General features: G+C 38.9%; 1 protein-coding gene across 3 annotated transcripts in view; it reads right to left on the bottom strand.

Annotated features, from left to right (window-relative positions):
• col17a1b (collagen, type XVII, alpha 1b) overlaps nt 1–23,611 on the bottom strand; it is a 28,834-nt gene extending 5,223 nt beyond the window's left edge. The window contains exons 1-42 of one of the 3 annotated variants that reach the window (XM_084735324.1): nt 23,546–23,611; nt 21,264–21,328; nt 18,342–18,392; nt 18,088–18,195; nt 15,726–16,034; nt 15,529–15,585; nt 15,369–15,407; nt 15,203–15,253; nt 14,078–14,218; nt 12,786–13,346; nt 11,302–11,385; nt 11,122–11,184; nt 10,864–11,025; nt 10,257–10,349; nt 8,949–8,993; nt 8,714–8,857; nt 6,620–7,150; nt 6,452–6,502; nt 6,327–6,344; nt 5,847–5,873; nt 5,671–5,733; nt 5,475–5,579; nt 5,318–5,371; nt 4,645–4,680; nt 4,457–4,510; nt 4,330–4,365; nt 4,210–4,245; nt 4,054–4,116; nt 2,987–3,022; nt 2,726–2,797; nt 2,606–2,632; nt 2,456–2,491; nt 2,329–2,364; nt 2,160–2,240; nt 1,957–1,992; nt 1,776–1,868; nt 1,067–1,138; nt 896–946; nt 467–526; nt 303–371; nt 172–198; nt 24–83 (exon numbers count right to left, since the gene is read on the bottom strand). In XM_084735324.1, coding sequence (XP_084591450.1) covers nt 24–83; nt 172–198; nt 303–371; nt 467–526; nt 896–946; nt 1,067–1,138; nt 1,776–1,868; nt 1,957–1,992; nt 2,160–2,240; nt 2,329–2,364; nt 2,456–2,491; nt 2,606–2,632; nt 2,726–2,797; nt 2,987–3,022; nt 4,054–4,116; nt 4,210–4,245; nt 4,330–4,365; nt 4,457–4,510; nt 4,645–4,680; nt 5,318–5,371; nt 5,475–5,579; nt 5,671–5,733; nt 5,847–5,873; nt 6,327–6,344; nt 6,452–6,502; nt 6,620–7,150; nt 8,714–8,857; nt 8,949–8,993; nt 10,257–10,349; nt 10,864–11,025; nt 11,122–11,184; nt 11,302–11,385; nt 12,786–13,346; nt 14,078–14,218; nt 15,203–15,253; nt 15,369–15,407; nt 15,529–15,585; nt 15,726–16,034; nt 18,088–18,195; nt 18,342–18,392; nt 21,264–21,318 — 3,793 coding nt within the window. In that variant the 5' untranslated portion in view covers nt 21,319–21,328; nt 23,546–23,611. Of the gene's footprint in view, nt 1–23; nt 84–171; nt 199–302; nt 372–466; nt 527–895; nt 947–1,066; nt 1,139–1,775; nt 1,869–1,956; nt 1,993–2,159; nt 2,241–2,328; nt 2,365–2,455; nt 2,492–2,605; nt 2,633–2,725; nt 2,798–2,986; nt 3,023–4,053; nt 4,117–4,209; nt 4,246–4,329; nt 4,366–4,456; nt 4,511–4,644; nt 4,681–5,317; nt 5,372–5,474; nt 5,580–5,670; nt 5,734–5,846; nt 5,874–6,326; nt 6,345–6,451; nt 6,503–6,619; nt 7,151–8,713; nt 8,858–8,948; nt 8,994–10,256; nt 10,350–10,863; nt 11,026–11,121; nt 11,185–11,301; nt 11,386–12,785; nt 13,347–14,077; nt 14,219–15,202; nt 15,254–15,368; nt 15,408–15,528; nt 15,586–15,725; nt 16,035–18,087; nt 18,196–18,341; nt 18,393–21,263; nt 21,329–23,201; nt 23,524–23,545 lie in introns of those variants that run through there. The other 2 variants (XM_084735323.1, XM_084735325.1) reach the window with 2 other exon arrangements.
• Nucleotides 23,612–27,698: the final 4,087 nt, after the last annotated feature.

The following is a 27,698-nucleotide window of genomic DNA, read 5'->3' as shown; positions in this document are numbered from 1 at the left end:
GTGATTTGTGTTTGGATGTTGACCTCTCTCAGAGCTTCCTGGTCTTCCTGGGCTGCCTGGCACTCCTGGCTGTCCTGGTTCACCTGAGACACACATGACATGTCACAGTTATTTATGCTGGGAAGGCTCACAAATATCTATATTGTGAGTGATTTAGGTAAAGATTATTACCTTGGTATCCTCTTGGTCCGGGCGAACCTAAAACAATGAGGGACATGTTATGACAAAGTACGACTAAAACTAAAAGAGAGGAAGTTTCTTTAAACGAGGCATAGTTAGAGGTCTTCACAAAATCTGATCACCTGTTGATCCTTTAGGCCCAGCTGGTCCAGCTGGTCCTGGTGGTCCTGGTTGTCCAGTATAAAATGATCCTGTAAAAAGAGCAGAGTTTAAATGTTTCTCTAACTGTGTGTTACATGTCAAACCCACATGAAGACAGAGGACATGTTTAGATTCTGGATCATACCAGAGCTGGATGAATATCCTGGATCTCCTTTGTCTCCCTTTGGTCCTGGTCTTCCATAACCTAAAGAGCAGAAATGATGATTAAAAGTTGAAAATTTTTTTAAACCAATTTACTTTGTTGTCAGAATCAACCAAACTGTAATTTTACCTCACAGGGCATAGGAGTTACTGGTCTACTCCTGCCTCGATCTGTTACTTAGTTAATGTTATTGTGTGACTTGATCACAAACTAACAGCTAAAAGCAGCAATAGACCAGCAACCCCAGTATTCTGCAAGCTAACATCACTGATTTCGCTTATAGAGTTTGGTTGGTTTGGAGAAAGCGACATTTGGCCACCAGCATCTACTGTAGGTAACACGCTGACTATCAATAAGTCAGACCCACTTGAAATAATCCAAACTATCCCTTTAATGAGCTGAAATACGTGCCTGGTTCACCTGGAGGCCCAGGTGGTCCTGGAGGTCCTTGTCTTGAATCTCCTAATGAAAACATTTTCAAAACAGTCAGTGACACAATCTGAAGAATATTACAAAAGGAAGACAAATTCTACAAAATCATTTAAGATGATGCAGCAACAGAGCTTGATGTGTCTTATTTACCTGGACGTCCAGGAGGACCGGGTGGGCCCGGTGGGCCAGGTACTCCTGCACCTCGACCGGAAGCAAACTGGCCTAAAGTAGAAACACAGACACACAATTTTAATTAATGAACAGTATTCTAGTCTGTTGAGAGTGGTAAACAAGGGGAAAAGTGTAGAAAATCACAATTCATGTTTTATTTTGCTGAATAGCGACCCCTGTGGTCACAAGTGGAAATTGCAGCATCATGGAAAATGTTAACATGTAGACTGATGGCTTGATGGCATCACATTACTGCTACGCCTCATCTGCACGAGATGATCACGGCCATTCCACACAATACTTGTGATTCCACCAGAAGCACATCCCAGAAGCAGCTCGCCGCTCTGCTGCTCTGATAATACACACCAAGTCAATTTGTCTATTTTTGATGGATGCCACAAAGCAGTTTGAGCGGGAATTTTCAGAATAAAAGACCTTGTGCAGATTTGCAATCATAAAAACAGACAAAAAAGGAAATACTCCAAATCAACAGAATGTGAGTGGCTCTTAGTCAAGGATGTGAATATTTTGTAAGATGAAGACTGTTAATATTTTTTTTCTCAAAAGCTAGTCTTACTTTGTAAATGTATTCTGCAGCAGACAATGTTACACCACAGATGCAGCAGGTCACTTCTCGACTCGAAATGGTGTATGTCTTATTGAAAACCAATAAAATAAAAGTACTCACTCTCAGATCTGGTCGAGCTGATACTTTCAGTCTGTCTCACTGTTATTCCTGGTTCTCCCTGCTCTCCCCTATATCCTCTGTCACCTTTAGGACCTGTGAAGACAAAACGCAGCATCTATGAGTCTCCGAGGGCTACACATCCAATCTGAAAAGCTTCCTTTGGGAGCAAAAAAAGACCTACCAGGTTGGCCAGGCAGACCAGCAGGGCCAATGGGACCTGAGGAAGTAAATAAAGGAATGTATTAGCACACTGAAGCTTCCAGTACAAACGTGGTGTAAGCATGGTTTCTACTGATGTGGTAAAATCATTCAGGGCTAAGATGCAAGATATGCAGAATGTCAAAGATGTCATCTGGCTGCTCTCTGGCCTGTTAAAGGTCAGACCTGATAATCCTGGAGGTCCTGCAGGGCCAGGAGGACCAGCGGGCCCAGGTGGTCCTGGGATGCCAACTGAAGCGGCGCCAGCTGGAAAATAAAAGTTAAGGTCAGATAACCTCAAACTGTAGTCTAAACAATATTACGTTAAAATATGTGTTTTATCATGTCCTCTTACCTGCGTTGATGATTCTTCCTGCTTGACCTGTTTCACCTAAAACAGACACACAGAATAATGGTATAAAACACATAAAATTTTAGAAAGCAGAAGATTCTCAGGCAGATGACGCTGATAGTAGCTGTACCTTTGGCGCCAGGTCTTCCTGGATTCCCTGCTATGCCTAAAAGCAAGACGAAAGTACATTTTTAGTGCTGAGAGCATTACAAACTAATAATTTACAGCAGAATTTATAATAAAAATACAAAATGTGGTGTTCCAGTAGTCATAGTCAAACCTGGTGGTCCTTGAAGCCCAGGTGTTCCTACAGAGGGGAAGAGATAATGAATCCATCTTATCATTATTATCCACTGATGATAACGTTACTAAAGCTGAAAATTAAGCACAATCAGTTTACCTGGAAGTCCAGCATCTCCGGCAGGCCCAGCAGGACCTCTGAGTCCAGGAGGCCCAGCGGGTCCAGATTCGCCTAGGGGCCAAAAAAATATTATAATATATATTTAATATATGAATATACTATAATAATTTCTGTTTTTTCTTAATTGTATGAAAATAGAAAATATCCATGGAAAGGAAGAAAACCCTTGTATTTAACTTGAATTCAAAATAAAATAATTTAATTAAATAAATTTATCTGTAATGCTTATGACTCATTTACCTCTTGATCCTTTTTGACCATCAACTCCAGCCACACCTGATGAAATAAAAACAAAAAAAGAAAATATTACATTGAGTATCAATCCATAAGTCACTAAAAAAAACAAAACTTTTGCTGTCATGTTTTTTTTTCTTTTCAGTGTCTGTTATTCCTTCAGTGAACAGTCGGGGCACAAAAGAGGCTTTGTGAGCAGACTCACCTCTGCTGCCCTCTGGTGGAGTGAGGTATTTTATACTCTTGTGTTACTGCCCCAAATCAATTGTAATTCTTTCACATAACAATAATAGTTTCAGAAAAAATATATATTAAGATAAGTGGGCTATAAAGTAAATTTTAATTTAAATTCTAAACAGCTGAAACAACAATTGCCAACAATGAGCCATCATGAGTAGGATTACTAGGCAACAAACCTTAAAACAATATAACTTTTTGTTTGTTTGTTTGTTTGTTCGTTCGTTTTTAACTTTTTTTCTAATCTCTTTGTAAAAAGCTTTTTAGGTAGCTAGAAAACAATGTAATGTTTGTTAAGGAATAAGGAATTAAGAACAGCTGAGAGCTGAACTTTTGTACTTATTAGTACCAACAAATTACTCCAATTATTAATTTATTTATTTTAATTTGCGTAAACAAGCATCTCCAAACTGATTAAACTAATTTCAGTTCACATAACTAAGCTTGGATTTACTAAATGGAGATTAGTTTTGAATTGTGAAACTTAACTTTTCTTAATTATAAATCCAGATTTACACATTTTAAACCTGGCTATGCTAAACTCTGATTAGAACAAACCCATGATTAAATTAATTTTTGTTGGTGCAACTCAGTCTCGTGTGTAGTGTTATCTTTGGGTTAGCAGGTTAGCTGTTTCCCTGTTTCCAGTCTTTGTGCTAAGCTAAGCTAAGCTAATAGGCTGCTGACTGCAGCCTCATATTTAATGGACAGATATGGAAATGGTATTGATCTTTTCATCTAACTCTGCCACAACATGTCAAGCTGTTATAGTTCAGAAGAATACCATAATCTATGTGTCTGAGCTCTTATGTGAGTCTGGAGGTCCTGACACCTACCTGATGGCCCTCTGTCTCCCTTCTCTCCAGCTGACCCTGGCAGACCTGGTAAACCAGCATCACCTGAAAAGCGAGACAACTCGATGAGGAAACTGCACATATTATATAACACACCAATCTGACAGCTTCAAGTGTAGTTTAAGTTGCTGTACTGACCTGGCAGACCTCTGAGACCTCTCTCACCAGTTTCACCTAAAAATAAACATTGATCAAAATATCGTGAGAAACATTCACTCACCCTGAGTCCTATTAAAACCTGATGTAGTGACAACAAACCTTTAAGTCCTTGAAATCCAGCGAGCCCTCTGTCACCTGCAAAATGAGAAGAGTGACGGTGAATGACATTGTAGTGTAATAAAAAAAAAAAAGAAGCATTTCACTGTATTTAGCAGCTGATACCTACCTTTAGCGCCAGGTAGACCTGCCTCACCACGGAAACCCTGAGCACCTGGTGGTCCTGTAAGAAAACAGTTTGTGTAAAATGCCAGGTATTAACTTACGGCACGGTAAATTTGAGATAATATTAAACTCAGCTGGTGTTTCTGGGATCATTGTAATGCTCTATATGAATATTAACAGGGAAAAACTGACCTGGTGGCCCAGAAATCCCAGGAAGTCCAGGTGGACCTGTAGAGCAAAGATAAATAAGTTGTGACTGGATAGATATATGTGTACTTAAACATAAATAGTATAATAGCATATAGTTTCCTTATCTTTAAAGTCACAAATAAATAGCACTTTGAGAGTATCTCCTTTCTGAATTTAATGTTTAAATTGATTACTTTTCCTCCTACAAACAGTATGTAAGATCAGGACAAGAGGATAGGCAGAACATTTATTAAATTTAAAAGAGTTAGAGTTTTATTTATGAGGAGGAATGGGACGCTCATCCCACACTTTTGCAAAGCATTATTACTGCTGAAGTTTATGTGCTTGTAATTTCAGTGATTGTTAGAAAACACTGAACCACTGAACACATGAACTCAAAAGTCCATGACATGATGTTTTCCAAGTGTAAGCAGCAGAAATGTTACACAAAAATGGAATATATATTATTTTTCATCGTTTGGGGTGTTTTTTTTACTCTTAATTAGTGTGTCTGTGTGGAGGCTTTGTAGGCAAACTGACTCTATGCTGCCACCTGGTGCTGTTTGTACTTCATACACCATGAGGTCATAAATTATTACAGATGCACTAGGCAGTTAGCTGTTTCTGTGTGTTGTTTATTTAAAAGTGAAAAAGGAGTGATGTTTTGTGATCTTACCTTTTTGTCCGACAGTTCCTGCAGACCCAGGAATTCCAGGAGCTCCAGGATCACCTGCATTCACCAAACACCATGTTACACCATCACGATGAACTAGGAGCTATTAGTATCACAAATAAACTCAAAGTTTTGTCACTACTGGGAGTCCGAGCCATACCTCTTTCACCCTTGGGTCCAAAGCCTGAATGTCCTGGCTCGCCTCTGGGGCCAGCTGGGCCCTCGCGACCCCTCATACCTGGCTGTCCATCCAGTCCATGATCACCTGATCAGACAGTTTACATTAAGATAAAACACCTCACTCTAAATAGGCCAAGCAGTGCGTCATGTAGGTTGAACTGAAGCACTCTCTCTACCTTGATTTCCTTTCTGTCCTTTAGGACCCTCAGGGCCTGCATGTCCCATTGCACCTGGAGCACCTGAGGCCAAAGGTCACAGTTAGTAAAATGACATTATGATGCCACATTGTAGTCCTGAGAAAATGTAAAACACTAGTAATGAATCAAGGTAAATGTTAGCCATCATTTCTCACCTGGAGCACCAGGGAAACCGGCATCTCCTGTGACAAAGAAAACATACACTTGATTATGATGAGAGGCCGAAGTGTTTTATTTATTTTATTGTTTTGTTTGTCTTCATTACAATTAGTTTTGTCTCTTGTTTTTAGGTTGTCTGTATTTTGTGTTGGTTAATTGTGTCTAAGGATTGTCTATTTCTCTGCTTTGCAAAAGTAAGTTTCATAATAACATGTTAAAAAAAACATTTTAACATTACAGTACAGTATCACCCAATATAATCCCCAACCAATTATTTATTCTATTTTTTTTATTCATTTATGTTTTTGTTTGACATTGTTTTCTTTAGTTATTGTTTTTTGCTGAGACTTTTTTCAGGTGTCCTTTGTTTTTGTTCTTTTATTTATAGAATAGATATATTCATGTACTGGCATATATATACAAATGTATGTGCTATATTTAAATCAATAAAAAAGAAAGTGATTTTTCTTCCCAACCTTTCTGTCCATGGTCACCTGAAAACAATAAAAAATAAGCATGAATGAACAACTCGACTCATGTTGATTAACTTGATGATGTGTTTAATTTTTTTATTTTTAAAGAAATAATATTTAAATTTCACCTTTAGGTCCAGGTGGTCCTCTTTCTCCCTGTACTGAAGATGCTATAAAACCTGAGAGAGAAAACAGCAGTTCAATCAACATGAATGAATGTTGCTTGTGTGTGTGTGTGTGTGTGTGTGTGTGTGTGTGTGTGTGTGTGTGTGTGTGTGTGTATTCATGTTCAGTACCTCTGAATGTCTGCGACTGCATTTCAGTTCTTAACATCTGTTGGATCATCAACTGAAGAGCGGCAGAGTCCAAGTGTCCTCCACTCACTCTGAGGCCAGTACCACTGAAGCCGGTACCTCCAGCACTTCCACTGTAACCGGTACCAGCACTGCCTGCACCGCCACTGTGGCCGGTACCACCAGCACTGCCGGCACTAACTCCAACTCTGGTTCCACTAGTTCCACCGGCTCCACTGGTGCCAGCAGAACCACCTCCGTGGACCATGTCAATGCCATTACCAGCGCCGGTGCCACCGGCACCAGCACCAGCAACGATCCCGATTCGTGTGTTGTCCGTGTGGCGGGTACCTCCAGCACCTGCAGCACCTGCAGCACTTGCAGCACCTGCAGTACCTGCAGCACCTCCAGTGCCACCCAGATAGTTGTTGATGTCATTGTCAGAACCTGACAGCCGACTGGTGCGAGCAGCGGCAACCGAGGACTCGGCCTCCAGGGCAGCAACCCGATTCTTCAGCTTTCTCACATCCTCAGCTGAGAAAAGAACATCAAAATCACTTTTTCAATCTAATCTGCACATTTGAATGCATCATTGTGACTGACTTTCAGTCAACTGAATTTCCAAGCAGACTTTAGAAAAACAACAGAAATAATGAATATAAAAATATAAATCAATCTTTTTGAATGGATAAATTGTATATGTAGTGAGTGTATGGAAAACACTGTACTGTACTGTCCTGTATATAATTAGTTAAAATAACAATTCACCTCAAAAATCACTAATAAAAAAGATAAAATAAGGCAAACATTGTAGCTGTTCTGACTCCAAAACATACATATTTAGATACAAGATATTTCAAAACAGATGTGATCAAAGACAAAGCCAAGAAATGTATGCATTCATGCAATTAGCTTGTAGTTCACTACTATCTCAATTAAGCTTCCCTTTGAATTGTAGTCATCTGTACAGCTGTAAAGCCAAACTGTCAAAGTATCTCTTTTTTCAGATCACTTTAAATTATTAAGGTAAAGTATGACAACCTTGTTACAGAGCACAGGTTTTCAAAGTCTGACAAATTTAAGGTTACTCAACAGTAAATATATTGCAATGTATTCAGTTAATTAGCTACAACTTTAGCCTATATTTAGTCACATTTTGTCAGCATTAAAAGTATGTCGAATAACAATTAGCAGTCCTGTTTGTAATTTCCCATACATATAAGGATATATATGTCTGGATTACTTTGATACAGAAAAAATTATTTAGCTATTTAGCTCTGGAGTAGCAAGGTGTGTCTTTTTCTATGATTTCTATACTTTATTGACAATGGACATAGCATTAATGATGTCCTCTAAAGTAAAAAAAAAATGTCACACTGAATCTAAAATTATATGTATCATGTCTGTGTTCAAATCTGACTGTTATAAACCCATCAAATTCATATATGTGGTATCAAAAGCCTTAAAATACAAAGACCTTATTGATCTACCTTTAACCTACCACAGACTGTAGTTACACTGAGAGTTGAACATCATATACTTTCTGACAGTAATACAAAACTGAACCTGAAGATAATAAATATACTATATGAGCTGAACAGGATCCACAGTACCAGATAATCAATCAGCAGGTTTTTATTTTTTACTAAAAAATATGCCTCAAATCAGGAGTTACGAATGTTATTTCTGGTCCTTTCTTTATCATATTATTATCAGGAAAAATCCAATTGTACAACTCTCCTGCTGCAGTAAAACAAACCGGAGTCTCTGATTTCATCTACCAACAATTTCTGGAGCTGCTCCACGGACAATGAATGCCAGACCGACTTTATGGCAGTGAGACAGTACCCACAGATCAAGTTTCCAGGGAAAGGAGTACATTTACTGCCGCACAGCTCTTAGCAGCACTGTGAAATAATGCTCACCAGCCTGTAAAAGCTGAAACACACATTTTATTGGTTCAGAAAGAGTCACTCCCAGGCATTTCACTGCCGAACAGCTGCAGAGGGTATCTCAGGACTGTTTTTGTCTTTGGGGAGATTTTTACTTTTTCCCTATTAAATCTCATAATGTTGTATACATATAAGTCAGCCTTACCCAGTGCAATGAGCCCAAAGAGGAGTCCCAGCAGGAGCAGGGAGAGGAGGAGAAGACCCAGCAGCCATTTCCACCAGGAGCAACAGGAGTCGGAGCAGCACAGTCCTCCACCTCCTCCGAAGATCCCACTGTCCCTGTGAATCTCTAAAGACGGAGTAAAGAGTAAAATCCTCACTTTCAAACACTAAAATAACAGTCATCATGTAAATATCAAGACATGTGCAGTACAAAATACCTGCATAGGTGGCTTTATCTTTCATTACAACTCCAGATGATCCATCTGACGGAGGAAAAAATACACATCAAGGGCACGTTACACCAACAGGGCTTATGCCTGAGACATAACTTAACAAAACATAACATAACACAACAAAACTGTGTGGGAAATTAAAGCAATGCATGTGGGAAATGAATTATATTCAGTCAGAAATAACTGTGTGCATCAGTGTGTGCTGCATTGATCTGTCCAGCTGACTTCTATGTGCCACCAACAGGGCAAATAATTTATTGTGACAGAGCCGACAACATGCTGAGTCAAACAATGTTTTCACGGAGAATAACAATAAACTTAGTAGTGTATAATATTTGCCACATTGACAAGGAGGCCAGAATAATTAAGAATTTATCATAGACAGTGTTTCACAAAGTTTATGTTTCTCCCAACTCGAAAACTCACAAAAAGTTAATGTTTTCTTTTTTTTAGGTAGTTTGGGGGTATTGCTGATTTCAGTGGTGAAATCAGTTGAAACCACGGATCTATAAAGAGATCTATAAAAAGAAGATGTCTTGGCTTCAAAAGTGAAGCTGAGACGTCTCAATCACCCCCTGGTGGCTGGGTGAAGTATAGGCCATAAAGCCCATCCCCTCTATGTTAATAGATAGGACATGAGCCAAACTGAAACATCAAAGAACACATCAAACTAAACAAATTAGTTATTTGATGATAGATAATGAGGGTTTCACATCACAATGGACAGCAGATTCCTGCTCGATGTGATGTCACCAGCAGAAGATGGCAGCACTTGTATCCAGGATATCTTCAGTTTTGTACAGTGGGAGGAAATGGAAATGCAGCGTCCATCTTTATTAATGTCAGTGGTCGAAACCGACAGCATGATCACTAACTTCTGCCCAACTATATTGTCTGAGCAAGCATTTATGTTCTCCGTTATTTCTCTCCAAGTCAACTGCTTCTAATTTGTTATTACATCAGACTGTTTGGCAGTCAGCATTTTGTCTTGTGCTGTACAGCTCTGGTAATTATCTTTCCTCCATGTGAGACCAAATAGACTTTATCTTTGAGCTTTCAAACATTACTGCAAATTAGAAATGATTAGCTACAAATCAGCCAGACAGCAGGAGATTGGCTTGTGGACTGTTAAGACTAGGCTTAAATCCATTCTAAAGATTAGTCTTAACAAAGACCAGCTTAGCAGTTGGGACCAGGCTTAGCAAAGACTGGTTGGTGCAAACACTCCCAGTGATTTATTTTTATAGTCAAAGTAATTTTCTATTCTTAGAGATGTTTTTAAAGACCACTCACAGTAAGAATTTCCTGTCTCCGTCTTCAGCGGCATCGTCTCAGAGTAGCTTGAAATAAACTTCTCTTTCTTTATTGAATCTCCTGACAGAGACCCTGTAAAATAAGAAATACATTCTTAAACACTACTTTTATTGTGTTTATTGCGTTCAACAAGCAGAACCAAAAATGCAGACACACAATATCAAAATATAATAGACAATATCATGATACAATGCAAATATACACAACAGAGAAAAGGCTTGAACCTATATGACCAAAGACAAAAAGATTGAAGCAAATTTTAAGAGAAAAGGTCGGAGAAATAGTGAATGTCAATAAACCCTGTTAATATGCAGGTTGGTCTGTTTGTAGAGATGATGATTAAAATTAACTATGAAAGATGATTATTAGAAATGCTTTTAAATTCAATCCAACAGTGCAGTTGGAGCAGATCCAGGAAGCTTTGTTAGTGTGATTAAAACGTATAAATTAAAACTTAATGCCCATTAACACCCTCAATGTGACCAGTTTTTAAAAGTGGACTCAAAAAAAAAGATGAGCAACCTTTTATTAAAGTGAGAGAAAATTCAGTATTTGTCCAGCAGGGGGCAGTAAGTATCTGACTCACCTCCTCCCATGTGAACGCTGCTGCTGCTGGTGAACTGCTTCCCGCTGTCTTTAGCCAAAATGAGCATCTCTGTGTCCCCCCGCCTGGCAGGAACGTTCTCCTTCTCAGAGATCAGGAACTTATAGTCTTTCTTATATGTATCATCAGTTTGGGATCTAGTGGCTGACAACAACAAAAAAGACAGGACTCGTTTAAAGTCAAGAACTGTTGTGACTATAATGACCTTTATGTGGGGAATGTTAACAATCGTGGACTTACTTGTAGAAACTCCAGTGCTGACGACACCACCACCATGTGACACGTTCTTCTGAACGCCATAACCTGCAAATGCAAACACACTCGGATAAACACTCACATACTGTAAGAGAGGTGACAGTTTGTACGATGTAAAACAGTAATAGATATATAATAAACATGTCAGAGAATATGATGGCATACCGCCTAGGTTAGCGTTTACGTTGGCTCCACTGGTGGTGAGCACACTGCCAGAGGTGGGAGCCAGATTATTCTGGAAGCCGTAAACTGTAAACAAGAGAGGCAGGCAGGATTTGATTTGATTAATGGCATAAAATCATAATGTAACACACACGCGTCTGAATATTCACAAAACAGGAACAAGAAAGAAAAAGAATGGAGGAAAAACAAAACAAAACAAAACAAAAAACACAAAAAAGTAAATGTACCACAAGCAAAGTGTCTATTCACCCAATATAAGAGGTACAAATAATAAAAACCTAAATTTATTTATAGATTTATCATTAAGTCTATATACTTTATTCACAGTGATGAGTGTTATATTAGTTTGTTACTGAATATTTAACAGAGTTAGCTTGTTTGCTCGTTTGTACATTTACGTGCAACCATGTCCATATACAGTAAATAATACAGCACTACACCCTCAGAAATAAAGGCTTATACTTAGAACCATCTGTGAAAGGTTCCACCCAGAATCCCCTTTGAGAGGTTCTACAGAGAACCCTTCTATGGTGTAAAGGTTTCACCCAGAACCCACCCACAGGGTTCTACCATTAACCCTTTTATATTCCAAAGGTTTTACCTCAAACCCGACCAAAGCCTTTTTCCACCAAAACTGCTCTGGTTCTTGACCGGTTCTGTTCAAGATACTTTGAAACTTGGCGCTCTATATTTCCACCAGTTTTGAGTGGAAAAATTGTAATCGAGGATGTAATCAACAGGGGGCGCTGCACGGCGCACAAAATCCTGTAGAATATGACACGTTCACTTTTTTCTCAAAGGAAAACCTGCTATTTTTGGTTCCAGCTGAGAACCACACTTTCTGAACCAACCAAACCATTTATTTTGGTGGAAATGTTCAGAATGGTTCAGAATTACGTACTTGAGGTCAGGTTCCACGTATACAAGAGGTTCTACAGAGAGCTTTTTAATTGGTGCAATGGTTCCACCCAGAACCCTCTCTGGGGCCTCTATTCAGAACCTTTCTCACCTTCTTAGGGTTTCACCTAGAGCCCACCAAAGGAGCTCCCTTTTTTTTATAAGAGTTTCACCTTTAACCCTCTTGTCTTCTGAAGGTTCTACAAAGAACCAAATTAGGGGGATTCCAGATACATCTACACTTAAATAAACTATTTGAAACATGGATAAATATTTGAATATCTGAGGGTGACAAACACATTCTGACAGCTGTGATTAACACTTATGCTTTCAACAATCCATGAAGAACTCTTTCTTCCAAAAAAGGGTTCCCAATGAAACCCTCAGTCTTACAAAGAACTCTTTCTGAGTAAATGGTTCTCCAGAAGCAAATGGTTGGATAAAAGCCCAGCCCTTCATTAAAAGCCAATTTGGAACCTTTATTTTTATGGGTGCAGCAGAGACAAAGCTAACACGGCCATGCTTCACCTGCAGGTAACGGATAATATTAAAGAGACGTTTGGTCTCACCTGACAGGGACGAGGGCGAGGTGAGGGCGACCGGCGACGATCCTCCCATGTTGTTGGTGCTGGCCTGGTACGTGTAGCTGCTGGTGGTGCCGGCGACCACCGTGGTGGAGGAGGAGGGCAGCGTGGAGGTGGACCAGGAGAAAGATGGAAGTATGCTGTCCAGCGTGTCATACTGGCCTGATCTCAGAGTGCTGTCATACTGCCCTGATTTCATAGTCAAGTCGTACTGTCCTGACTTCACACCAGTATCATACTGGCCTGACTTCAGACTGATATCATACTGCCCTGACTTCACACCAGTATCAAACTGTCCTGATTTCAGACTGATATCATACTGTCCTGACTTCACACCAGTATCAAACTGTCCTGATTTCAGACCGCCATCATACTGGACTGATTTCACACTAGTATCATACTGGCCTGAATTCAGAGTGATATCATACTGGCCTGATTTGACACCAGTGTCAAACTGCCCAGTTGTCAGACCAGTATCAAACAGGCCTGATGTTTCAATTGTTTTGAAACCACCTGATCTCACACCAGAGCCAAATGATGATGAACCTGCAGGAGAGAAAAGACACAAACATCTTGAGACTCTTGTAATTCAAATACGCATGCGACAGATCTCCTAACTTGATTTATATAACATTAACCAAAATACATTATGTGTATTTATGCAATTTATAAATTATTTCATTCCTTCATACAGAATGAAATGATTTTCCTTGTGTGGTGCCGAAAATGAGCAAACAGATAGTGTCATTTGTATCACTGATCCAGGGGTAGAAGATTCTGGAATTAGTGTAACTCTGCTTAAAGCTACTACAAGACTCTCTCACATCCCCTGTGGACAAAAGCATTAGTGTTTCCACCGTAATAGCCACAAAATCTAATTTAAAAAAAATATCCAAATGAAAATCTCCTGCTTCTTATTAACTGGCTTACATATAACCCACTGTAACTCTTCGTAGGAAAATGTAAACACAGGGTGGTGGTGGGAGGCATTCAGAATAACTTTCCGCGTGCGGTCTTGTTAACTTATAGGTCATATTAAGGCATTAAAAATAAATTGAGACTGTTTCATAAGCAGTCAAAAACTCCTTGTAGTAGCTTTAAATATCTGGGTTCTTAAGATTTATCTCTCTGGAAACCGGATCCTCAGCTCTGTGACTGTGAATGTTATGTAAGACATGAGTGGCACAAACTGACTATTTTAAACCATAGGGGTTTAGGAGGGAGACAAGGCGTCTATAGTATGTGCACATATGTGTTACACTGGTAAGGATATATACCTGACTGCGAGGCCACAGAGATGGTCTTGGTCTCCACGGTGGCCTTTTTAGGGACAGGCAGGGTGGCATTGGAGGAGCGAGTTGGGCTGACGCTGCAGGAGCGTCCCTTCAGCAGCTTCTTCACGTCATCCAGCTCCGTCCCTGCAAAACCACAAACAATGCTCACCAAAGAACACGTCTGAGAAACTCATTTTAGTGCACCAGTTAAATCCTAAAATCAGTGTACTTTACTTCAGTAAAACTGAAGTACTTGCTGTCTTTACTAAATTATTAAATGTGATTGTTTCAGAAACTTCTTTTTGATTATTTACAGTCTGTAATTACAGGAATTAAATGTAGCCTATCTCTGTTTTGCTCATCTGTTCTCAGATCAACTGTATCAATCAATGAAGAAAAACAAAGTGGGAAAACTACAGTTTACCCAATCTCTGTTCAATGCTGTTAAATTGCTGTTTTTTCTTCAGTAAAAGCATTAAATACTTCTTCTATCTCTGCTGAAAATACAGCTTTGTAACAAAGCAGCGTGAGAGTGAGACCCAGCTAAGGTTGGATTAAGGTGGCAGAGAGTGACTAAGTGTTAAAAAATGTGGATTATATTATCACAGTTATATGCTTCAATCAGCAGAGGGAGTGTTCAGCGTCTGCAAAACCGACTCTCCACTGTTTAGCCTCAAACGGGAGGTGCTGCAAACAGTGACTCATGCTTGCCATTGTTGCGACCACAAAACTGCCCCTTAACTTCTTCTTCCTCCCCACATAAACACAATGCAAACAAAACCATGATCCTCACCGTTTAAGTCTCACCCTTTTCCTTTTTGCTGATGTACAGTATATCTCCTGTCCTGGCTGTGCTGCACATGTGTTACTAATCGAAATTTCATGGACGTAAACAGAGGTGGAGGAGAAGGAATGTCGTATGCGTGATGATATCTGAACACTGAGCCAAAGCATTTGACAGCAACATAATTCAAACCGCATACTGCTCTAAAGTGACCCCAGCAGTAAAAGTGGCCCACTATCCAAGTGGTTCTTTGAATGAACACACTCGGATAAAGATGCTTTGTTGCTTTATGAGGGATTGCGTAACTGAAGGCAAATGGATCAGTGTGTCTCATATGGTCTTACATCTGCAGGCCGTGGGAGAGGCACTTTGTAATCTGGCTCTGATCTCGCTCTCTGCAAAAAATCACAATGGACAAAGGAATTAATAAAAAGAAAACCAGGATAATTCAGAGTCAGATGCAGACATAATGAAGGGAGGAGGGGCAAAAATAAAACTATTATTGAATACCTCTGCTTTCACTCCTCCCTCTTGTGGTGCCGCTGGAGCCTGCAAAGAAAACAGACGGGAAAAAAAAAGGGGAAAAAACATAAACATACACAGACATATGAGGATAAAGCTAAGCAAATACTGTCTAATCAGAAAGCATACAGCTTTCATTCTCACTTACAATAGACTCCATAATCTTTGCGTGTAAATTCTGGAGAGGAATTAGCACTGGAACTTCCTACAAGGAAACACAATGGCAGCATAAATGTTAACAGCACCCTCATGCACAAGAGTTTCCTTCTCTTTTTCAAGTTTCTGCCCTTATGCCAACAGAGCAGAGCTTTTTTTTTTTTTTTTTTTAAATTAACAGGATCTCACCATCATAACCTCCTGAGCGGCTGGATATGTTCTTCCTCTCCCGGAAAGCTGGAGACAGGCCTCCTGATGAGCCAGCAGTCTGCGCTCTCCTGCCGCCACCTGACGAGCTGGACCTGACCTTTGTCACCGAGCTCACGATGTAACTGCCGCCCCCTCCTCCTCCTCCTCCACCTCCTCCTCCTCCTCCTCCACTTCCATATCCTTCTCCATCTAAGTAGCTCCCTCCTCCATCGACTCCTATCAAGGAGTCTCCTCCCAGGTAAACTCCCGAGGAGGAGCTGTAGCTGCTGGTGTTCACACCTACAGAGGCTGGAGGGATGATGCATGCAGGTTATTTTTGATTTCCTGGAACCGAATCCTCTCAGCAGTGAAAATAAACAAACGGGAACATGACTGAGTCACCACAGTCCTAGACGCGTTGGCGGCCTGTGACTAAGTACTTTTACTCATGAGTATTTCCACTTCATGCTACTTTATACTTCTACTCCTCTAATACTGTGAACATTCTGACAGCTGTGGTTATGATTTTTCATACCAAACATGAGTATGAGTACAATTTTTGGTTGCACTTCAATTTACACTACACTAATAAAGACATAACAAACTATACTTTGTATCAAGTTAGACATAAGCTAGAAATAATACGATCTGTAGTAGACAGTATTAGACCATTTATTAGACCCGTATTAGACACTCTTAGGGGGCAATTAAGGACACATTACAACAGAACTGTACTGAAATCTAAAGTGAAATCACAAATTCGTTACGTCTAGACTGATGCCTGCTTTCTGATCAAATCACATTATCCACATTATCCCAGGGACTGTAGATGGAAATTAGCTAGTAAGTTCAATCTGGTACAAAGCATATTTTCTCTTTTTGAGACTAATTCATTTTGTACAGAGTCCCTGAAATAAACTTAATAAGCTAAACTACATTAAATTAAACCGCCCACACTATTACAATAAGTCTGTGCAGTCACCCACAGACAAAATATCCCTCTACCTCTGTAATTTTGGCCTTTACTTGGTAGATCTGGTCCAGATTTTGTTTTTAAATGTTGAAGTAGCAGATATGTGATTTCACTTTAGTTCACAGTACAGTTCTGTTGTAATGTGTCCCAACTTACCCTGTAATAAAATCTAAAAAGGGTCTAATAACGGGTGTAATTCTGTCTAAAATAGAACATCTTATTTTTAGTTTTAGTTTAATTTGATACAGAGTACAGTTTATTACATATTATTAGTGTATCGTTAAGTGTATAGTGTCTAACTAGGGCATAACTACTGTCTAATAACTATGTTATGACTTGATGAAAGACAAGAGTCACATGACTAAAGGGACAGTTCGTATTATTTGAATTGGGGTTGTATGAGGTGCTTATTGAAAGTCAGTGTATCAGTAGAGGGTGATCGACACACCCCCAGTTTGGAGAAGCAGAGATGGGCAACAGCAAGGAAACTAAGCAATGGACTTCTGTCGACAGGGTCGGCAACAAAATGTATTTTTGCCAATTAAAAAATGTCCATCTAAAAATATCTGTATCATTTTAAGTCTGCAGTATATTTAGGTTATTTTCACACCATTACGTTGCCATCAGACTTTTCTGATGGGAAACCAAATTTATACAAGCAAAATATCACTCTCTCCAAACCAACCAAACTCTATGGACAAAAAGCTTAATTTTACCATGCAGAGCTGGATTATCACTGCCTCAATCTGTTAGCTTGTTTGTGTTATTGTGTGACTTAAGTGTTTTAAAAGGATGATTGGGATTTACTGAGGTCACGCAATAACACAAACAAATTAACAGTCTCTGATGTAAAATTACTTATTTCCCCTATGTAGTTTGGTTGGTTTGAAGAGAATGATACTTGGCTTGTGTAACGGTGGTTTCACTTGGGAAAAGAGTGTGTCATGGCAAGGTAAAGCACTGAAAATATCCTAAATATAGTGTGCACTTAAACTGATGCAGATATTTTTAGGTGGACCTTTAGTGGCTAAATACCTTTTGTTGCTGATAGTGTCCACAGTTGAACATTTCTTTCCATCTGTGCTGAAGCCTCATACAACCTCACTTCTAAAAAATCCAAGCAATCCCGTTAGCTACATTTTGCAGACAACCTTTGGATATTTTTACTTCAGTAACGTTTTCAGTGCAGGACTCAGTGTGTTTCTACATTACTTGAGTAAAGAGTATGAGTACTTCTTTCACCACTGCCACAGAAATCGAAAACACTGTTAGTTTCCTTCCTCTGAGGGTTAAAAATATAAACATATAACATTCAGCATCTCAAGACTCGCCCGAACATATAACCACAACTTCCCAATTTTTGGACCATGAGTGGAAATTTGCTCTCACATGAGGAGAAATAAGTTCCACTGCTGTTCTGGGTTAAGACATTCTTCTCCAAGCCCAGCCCTCCAGCACCGCTGGACATATTCCTGTGATTTGATCCGCTGGTTCCCTCTAGCAACGAGAAGACACACAGCAAAACAAGGAGACGCTGTTACTCATCGGGTACTTCCTTTAGAACTGCTCTGCTATAATTACAGCATTATGCATTTAGCTTATTGCCGATAATTAAAGAAAGCATGACTGGAGGAGACACTCACTTGGTGGTAGAGAAGCCAGTCTGGTTGTGGAGGTTATAGTTTCTGTCACAACTGATAGCACATAAAAAAAAGAGTTATTACTGTAGTTATGTGCAGCAACTTATGTTATTCATACTTCAATATGATAATCCATGTTGGCAGGAGGTACCTGGAGTGTTGAGTGACGGACATGGTGATGAATTTTAGGCTTGAATTAATGTGACTTTGATTGATAGACAGTGTGCATTTCAGTGCCACCTTCTGTTACTGGGTTTATGAGGAATAACTGCTGGCTTTATTCATAGAAAACAATTTTATAATGCTTTATATAACAGTTATAAGCCAATGGTTGGGCTGTCAGGTTGGTGTTTATCCTATTCCTGTAAGACAACTGATTTCAGGTCTTTTAGTTCATCAGGAGGAGCCTCCAGTGGAACCACAGTCAATTTACTGACAACTTATTAAACTGTTGTAGGATTATTATTATTATCATTACAATAACACTTTGCAGAAGACTTATTAGACAATGAGAATGTAAAAGTTGCTTTTATCAGTGTCTTAAAACTGAATAAAGCTCTGTAAATGTTTCATCAGTTGATAACGATGATAAAACAAAAAATGCCTTTTTAGATCACATCCTAGGTCATATTGTTCACCAATTTAACAATGTATGTCCAAAGAAACGGCAAAAACCTCCAATTACTTTGTGTTCATTCATATATCAAAATCCAGTCAATTGTTATTAACACTTGAAAAAAGGTGCCAAATTATACAATGGTACCAAAATATCTATATAATAAAGACTCCAATCAAATCATAGTTTAACTTAAAATTATGTCTATATATGTCTAAATATATCTAGAAAATTTGGCTAGCTTGCAAATAATGCAAAGTTTGGGGAAGGAATGCAGTTTTTCATACTTACTAGTTAACGTACTAGCTTATTTATTTATTTTAATTTGGGTAAGCAAACTCTATATTGATTAAAGTATTTAATTTCAGTTTACATCACTAAACCTAGATTTATTGAGCAGAGATTAGTTTTTTAATTGTGCAACAGAGCTCTGCTTAATTTTACATTCATTTAAAATTAAGATTTACTCACTTTAAACCAAGTTTTGCTACTCTTATTAGAAATTATTTTAGATTAAATTAATCTTTGTTGGTGCATCCCAATCAAAGTGTATCTGTTTAGGGTAGTTTAATCAATTTCAAGTTCAAGTTTGTTTATTTTTGATAATGTGGTGTTATTTATGAATATGCAAACTATATACAAAAAACCAAACTAACGCGTATTTCTGACAAGTCAGTCTTTTCTGCAGCTTTAATTTTAACTCTGAGAAAAACTTCTTCACATAAGACACATTTACTTGACATTTTCCTGAGTTTTCAGCCACATCTCAAGGTTTTGCTCAGTTGTCATGGAGATGGTTTTGTTGTTATCGTGAGCTGCGCTGTAAGTATGGAATAACTGTTAAACCCTCCCCATTAATCCTCTGGAAAATTTCCAGTAAGTGGACCTCTGACTTAATATTTCCAAAGTCGATAATGAACCTTCAATCTCTTTTACCCCGCGGTGAACTTATTCATGTTTTTGTCTCATCTTCTCACTTAAGTCCCTGCTTATCTCTTCAGAGGCAGTTGAACTCTTTGCCAAACATAAACAACGTGTGGGAGTAACGTTTGTGTAAATCATGTCGTGTTTATAACGAGCTGGGTGCAAATAATTAATATTAATAACAGCCTTCTTCCACTAGGAGGCATCTTCTGCTCTCCATCTGCAGCCTGTTGAGCTTTACTGGATTCGGTCATAGATAATGTGAATTCCATGTCAATTTCATGCTGCCTCTTCGCTCCTGTCCCCCTCCTCCTCCGTCTCCTTCTACTCCTCCTTCCTTTTAGGGACTTCTGTTTGTTTCAGAGTCAAGGCTTAAACCCAGAGGTGATCATGCTTTTGTTTCCGTTGCTCCTCCACAAACGTCTCAGAGAAGACAGCTCAGTGCATAAAAAGCATCTTAAAACTCACTTGTTTGGGTTTTTTTATGTCCCTTTTCTTGAACTCTGCATATTGTGTCCAAACCACATTATCTTGTCTATCTCTTCTTTTCTTTTCTCTCTTCTGTAAAGCACTTTGTAACCACTGGCTGGAAAAGTGATATATTCACAAACTTTTAGGAGTGACATATAAGACAAGAGGAGAACAAGGGCTGATTATATGTTTTTTTTTTTCAGTTTGCGTCAAACATATAATCAGGCGTTCCTTGACCTTGTGTCAAAATTCGTTAGGCCAAGATGAGCTGTCCGTTTACAGTTGGCTATGACGAATGGAGGAAACCCCCAGAGGATGACTTACACCCTGAGAGTGAGGAGCAGAAATAGAAACCCGAGACCAGTGAAGGCGTGCCATTAGTGAGACCCCCAAAAAGAGAGAGAAAAGCATCACCCAGGAAAGTTTTTATTGGCTCTTTAAACACTGCGCCAATCTGTCATTAAGCTTTCGAATGGAAAGTCATGTTTTTATTCCTCCTGCCACAATGAAGTCTGTGGAAATGGTACATTGTTTTTAGATTTTCAAACATATATTTTGATTCTTTGAGCACCATAGATGAAAGCCAATTCACCTCCATTTTGTTTGAAACATGGCGGATATCTCTAAGACACGGCAAATAAAACTAAAACCAACGCTATCTATACTCAAGTGTGAAAAAGTGGGGTTTTTTGTGTTATTTGGGTGAAACAACCCTTTAACTTGTGTTTTTATGGAGGCTTTGTTTCATAAATACATCCAGAAATCTCAAACATTGACGATATCTCTAAAACTCTGCAAATAAAACCAAAACTATCTGCATACATCTGTAGCTACAGTTGTGAAAAAGTGGGTGTTTTTTGTGTGATTTTGGTGAACCAACCCTTTAACGTCATAAATATATTCAGAAATCTCACCCTTTTCTTCTGTCAAGCCTGATGAGAAGTCCATCTGTCTTGTTAACTCGTCCATCCCATCTTATCTGGCGAGATGATGATAAAATGTTGACCACTGTCATGCAGATACTGTGCCAACTGTTGCCAAAAGGTTGTTTATTTTCTTGATTTGTAAACTGTGGTTAAAGGGCATTTTAGCAAACATTTGATGGGAAAAAGGTCCCAAGATACCCTGGGAATGATGTGGGTTAAAGACCAGGCCGCATGTATTTGATGTTTAACTGCGCCAATCTTAAGTTTCATGCCACTGAAGACAAAAAAAACGTCATACTCAGTCTCATGATCATATTTTAACAATCACAATCTAACATTTCTGTGGATACTTGAACAAGCTGCTTTTAAATTTTCCTGTAGGCCCAAGCTAGATCACATTCAGCTCTCACCTACACACTAAAAATTAAAAAGTTCAGAAGATGCAAAACTTCAAGGCAACTCTTACTTCAATAGACTTTTGATCTGAACTCAAACTCTTTGTATTTCCCCCCAAAAATGCATAAACTCCTTATTTTCCCTCATTGTTTTGCTGCGGTTGGGTTGCTTTACCAACCCAACGCATTAGTATTTCATGTTCTGCCATCTTTGTGGTGGGTTTATGAACAGCGTGGACAAATCCTACGGACTCTACCTTAAAGTTTTTAAAATGTTTTACCAGGTAATAATCTTTTGTTGAGATTATTTGGTTTTCTTCTTTAGATAAATTTGAATCTTGGAGTTTTAGCAACCCCCCAAATTGCATTTAAAACATTGTTAAGTAAACCTGAAATGAATGTGAATAACGGTTAACATTTCCAATTGCAATCATTTATTTCTCAGGCATCCAACTAATGGCAAATCCTGTTTGGGAATTCAACTTTTGGTTGGGTTTCTGAAACTCAAAGATTCAAGTTTGTCTAATGAAGAAAAGTAAATCATTCCAATAAAAGCTTACATGTCTTTATACAGCTTTGTTTAGTTTATCTCAAAACTTAAGAGTTTGAATTTGATTCAAAACTCTAAAATCTAGTAGGGGCAGTTGCTTTGGAAGCTTGAAAGTTTTCGAAAACTTTTTTTTCAACTTTTTAAAAACAAACTACTTTCAATTTCCATTTCGACCTCATGTGAATGGTGGACACCACAAGAAAGTAATGCATCATCTATAGATTTCAATAGACTTCATATTCACTTTGTGTGTCTTTGAAGACCAAACTAACAAAGGAACAAAAGAGGATCACTGAACAGCCCTTAGAGACCATCCTCTCACCACACCCTGCTGCCAGCTCGGGACATTTAACAGCATGTGCTTCATGTGCTGCACACTAACATACAACATTTAGAAATAAAAATGGTCTCTTGAAATCACAATTTCTATCCTGTAAAGGCAACTTTTCATCTGAGAGAAGAAACCTAAGTGTGCAACTCAATCAAACCAACATTTCTCGACACAGCTACTCATTCTTCACATCAAAACTATTACAATTCTCTCTTTTATAACCTGTAACTGATATTAGCGGCAAATATAAAAGCTTGGCGCTCCAGCTTGGTCAGTTCCTGCAGTATATTTAGAAGGATGTAAATAGCACAGCAAAAGAACATGTAAAACTATCCTGAGATCACCATAACAGACTAATTATATAGAGAAAATGATACCCCAAACCCCCTACTGGGATTTTACACGCAATTTAGGAAGTAGCCAACTTCTTTCATATTAATGTAATTGACTTTGCGCAATTCCATCCGAGATAGCCAACAAATACAATCTATAAAGCCAAAAAAACAGCTTGACAGCCCATCACCAAACTCCAAGAGTGCAGTTGTTAGTGCAGAGATGCAACAGCCAGGTGGGAAGAAAAGATCCACATAAACAAGTTTAAAATAAAGAAAAGTCTCCAGGTTGCTCCAGTGTACTTGTTAAATCCATACCTTCAGCCAGCTCGAACAACAATCAATCAAATCCCGATTCCCCCTCTCAGGATGGACCGACTGATAATGATGATCCGCGGGAGGAATAATGTGTTTATATGAAGTTGACGCGCCGTGGTGGGATGTTCTTAAAGTCCTCGGTCCTTTTGTGCCTTTTTTTCGCTTAACTTTCCCAGGCAAGTCAAAACAGAGATTTGGGCACAGGTCCCAGCCGCGCCCATCAGAGCTGCAGCTTGGCAGGCAGGTGTAGCAGACGGCACGAAATGCTGAATCTTAAACAACAAAAAAGAAGAAGAAGAAAAAAAAACAGCGCCCGAGGGAACCAATTAAGTTGTCAGACTCACCTCTGCAGAGACAGATAGTCGACTGTGAAAAAGAAAAGTGATGAACTCCTCCTGCGCCTCCTGCTGCTGCTGCGGCTTTAGTCACCACTTTTCGAAACAGGCAAAGTTTTGGGAGGAGGTGGAGAGGAGTGATGTGGGAGGTGGGATTTTCTTTCTTTCTTTCTTTCTTTCATGGATTGTGGGACTGCAACCGGGGTCTGCTGGTCTATTATTGTGTGCAGCAAATCCAGCCTGTTGCAGCTGGAACACATCTGGTGCACACATTGGAAGTGGAAACAGAGCATTTTAGTCTGTATGGTTTCAGCCACTGTGTTATTACATAACCAAACAGCATTTTACCACATATACACACACTTTTTGGGGCAAAAGCAGCGTGCAAGTCTCTATACTTGTCAAGATGACTTTAACTGACTTCCACGTCTTTGCACAGCAGGCTGCTCAGCATGTTTGTGCAGCTGCTGAAGGATCAGTTTTCCAGTTTATTATTAAGATTAAGGATTAGGGGAGACCGGGGAGTGTTGCAACCCTAGGTTAGTTGTAACCCTGTCAGTTAAACATTTCATTTTAGCTGAGGTGATGTCATTGATATCATACACTCCCATTTCCTTTTTGAGCTCACAGGAGAATTGGCAACTGTGAGCAACATTGTGGATTTTACAAACTCCCAAAAATAATTGAAAATTATTTTCAGGACAGAAAGTCACATTTTTATCAAAATTATTCAATGCATTCTCATCCCAACTCATCACAGACCGACAATTTGTCACTGGCCCTTAGTGTAAAAAGCACAAGGTACTCTTTCACAGCTGCATCCGATGTGGCAGAAAACCATTTTAAACGTGATTAACACTGTAAAATGGTCATTGTTTGGTTAGGTTAGGTTAAAAAAAAAACTACTTGGTTAGGTTTAAGCACAAGAAAACTATTTGGTTAGGTTGGACACAAAAACTTCTTGGTTATGTTTAGGCAAAAAAAATACTTTGCAAATTCGGGAACAAAACCTACATGGTTAGGTTAGGCACAGAAATTGCTTGGTTAGTTTTAGGCACAAAAAACTACTTGATTAGGTTTAGGATAAGACCATTTTTGGGGTTACAATTCCTACATTACGTACGTCATGTGATGTCACACATAAGGCACATGTTACCGTAGTGGCTCGCAATGCAAGAGTCACATGACAAAATTCACACGACTTTCTCCCTCTTCATACTAAGTCAAGCTGATGGGATTACACGGAAGTTTTTTGCCTCACATTCATTGTATTGTAGATACAATGGTTTGACTTACATGACCTAAAGTAGCAGTTTCTCTTGTTTACTCTGATATTTTGCATTCATGCTACCTTCAAGCCCACATGCTAAGACAACTAGTTACGTAATGGCTGCTTGCGGTGGGGACAGTTGTGACAGTTCATTAAAATGATGAGAATTTCTTCATTGTGTGCATGGAACACTTTGCAAACTCAAAGCAAAAAGAAGTGTGGGTCATGTGTGTACAAAGTCAGTTCTGACTGAACCGAGTCCTTATTTGACACATGCATATTCAGGAATACAGTCCACACACACACACACCTACGCACATACATAAATTTGTCAAATTAAGAAGAAACAAGTGTTTTTGTCAGTGTACCCAACTAGTGTCGCAACTCACCACAGTGGTGGGGTAAGTTATAACAGCAGAACTCTTTGCATTTGGCATTAGCTCATGTATTCTGTGATTGTGCAGTTGACGCCCAAGTAAGTTTTTTTGTAGTAGACAAATATGGGTATCATGTATCAAAGTTTGCGAGATCTACCACGAACAACCACAGAGTCACTGACATGCAAATAAAACTTGTTTCTACCGTCTCCGGTCTCCCTGATCATACTTTTCATATGACACTCAAGATGCTGCATCAGACTGTTTCCACCACCAGCACACTCCCATGCAAGCTGTTTTTAACTTGTATGATCATAATCAAGTTTCCTATCCATTCATTTGCATTTCATCCATTTTAAACCAAATTGAATGCTTCATTCCTCCACTGGCAGCCGCAAGCGCCAGTAGGATCCTTCACCCACCACACCCTGCGTAGACATCCACCCACCCTGCATGACTCACACCGAGCAAGACTCCAATCTGCTCAAATGATGGAAAACAAATGCCCCCAAGGACAGTTTAATGGAGGAGGAGCTGCTCCCCTCACATCTCGGTGTGAGCTTGAATAATGCTACTTCCAACGGAAAGGGGCTGGTTTAAAACAACAGATTCCAGGGTGGTGAGGAAAAAAAGAAAAAGAAAAAAGGAGCTGAGTTGACTGGCTTGTTCAACCTTCCTGGCCAAAATCCATTCACGTGTGTGTTGAGGATAACAGCTTTCCAGAAGAGGGCTTGTTATTTCTCTGGAAGAAGGGGGCAGTAGTTTCAAATAGTGTCCAAATTAGGTGAGACTAGAGTGCAAAAGAAGTGGCAAAAAATGTAATTGTTCCCGGTTTAACAAGATAATTTGACACATTAATGATTCACTGGGAAAGTAACAGTAGAGTATTGTAAAGAAACCACCAGCTTTTCCTCAGGTAAACGAGAAAACATCACTCACTACATTAAAAGAACTGATTTAAAAAAAATCTAGGTTATATGTTTGGGTTTTTTTTCTTTGTGGGTGATGGAGGAATCTCTACGTATGTTTATCACAGTAAAATTTCCTGCAGGCATCAATTCTCTGCCAGGCAGGCAACATTTGTTTATTGTTAGCTATAAAAGATAATATATGTGATAGCTCCACAGACTGACTTTGACTGACGTTTTGACAGTTTTATAGAGACAGAGATGAGGTTAATCTTTTCAAGGACGTCATACTTTTTAGGCTGGTACACCTTTCTGGAAAAGTCTCTCCTCAGAAAGAACAAGAGAGATTAACTTCCAGGAAGGCGGCACTCTTTGTGTGCGGTCAGATAAAGGAGCGGCTGCTCGAGCCTTTTACTGGATTTTATCTGAATTTATGTAGCTGGATACTTGGCCCAGACAAAGTAATACAGAGAAAATTTGAGGAGAGCACATAACAATTCATTTTCAGTCTCATTTCAGTTGATTTGTTCTTTTTCAAATTCTTACTCACCTACTTTTACATACATAATCTTTCTATGTTTATTAGTACCTGTCTCTGTTCAGCTTTGTTTTCCTTATTTTTAGCTGTATGTCTATTTGAATTTTTCAGGAAATTGTTCTTGGAAAGTCCTGCCTGAAATATACCCTTACGGCTCATAATCCACCATTATAAAAGAGACATCTGGAAAATTGTTATCAGAACACATCAAGGGTCAATTATGACTATTTCCATCATGAATTTTTGGTCCATGGAGGTTTTATATTTGTTTTATGTTTTATGTGCATATGTGCCAGGCGAGCAACTCCCATTGGACTGAATGAGGGTCATTTCTGCATGCTGTAACTAGTTCATTATATCTGTACTAAAAATTGTGTAGAAGACCAAAGTCAAATCCTTTGTACTGTGTGTGTGCGCACATACTTGGCAAATAAAGCTGTTTCTGATTCTGTGAACAGTCAAGTAGAAATCTCATCTTAAGATGAAGCAAATAGATTATATTGATTCTTATGTAAAAGCAGATGAATCTTCAGGTTTTGGAGTCTTTAACAAAACAAGCAATTTGATATCATCATCACTGAGCTTTAGGAAATTGTGATGGGAATTTTAGACTTTTTTACATTCTGTAGATGTAATTATTAATAAACTGATCCATGAAATAATCAGTGAATTAACTGATCATGAAAATAATGGGCAGTAGCAGCCCTACTTGCAGGTAGATTAATGTTACTGTCATTTTTTAAAGACAGTGACACAAATTTAAACGGACTGAGAGCAAACAGGCACACAGATATGCACTTGTACTACGTGGCACAGTGTAAAATGCATTTTCAGAATGGAAAGAGAATTATTTATGAAAGGAATGCATGTTTTGATTTATGTAGCCAGCAGTATTATTACTTCACTCCTTGGCCGTGAAAGAAAACACGTCTCATTCAGGGAGATATTCAGAAATTATGTGCAATAACCACATTCATCCAACTTGCACAACAATCAGAAGGTGAAAGGTCAAACTGCCATTGCAAAAGTGCCGTATTATTCTAAGTTAAAGGCCCTTTATCGCAGGAGA

The sequence above is a fragment of the Lutjanus erythropterus genome, chromosome 14 (genome assembly GCF_056507025.1).
Source record: "Lutjanus erythropterus isolate fLutEry1 chromosome 14, fLutEry1.hap2, whole genome shotgun sequence".
NCBI classification, from domain to species: domain Eukaryota; kingdom Metazoa; phylum Chordata; class Actinopteri; order Lutjaniformes; family Lutjanidae; genus Lutjanus; species Lutjanus erythropterus.
The sequence above is the reverse complement of the archived record's forward strand: the minus strand, read 5'-3'. Positions and strand labels throughout refer to the sequence as shown.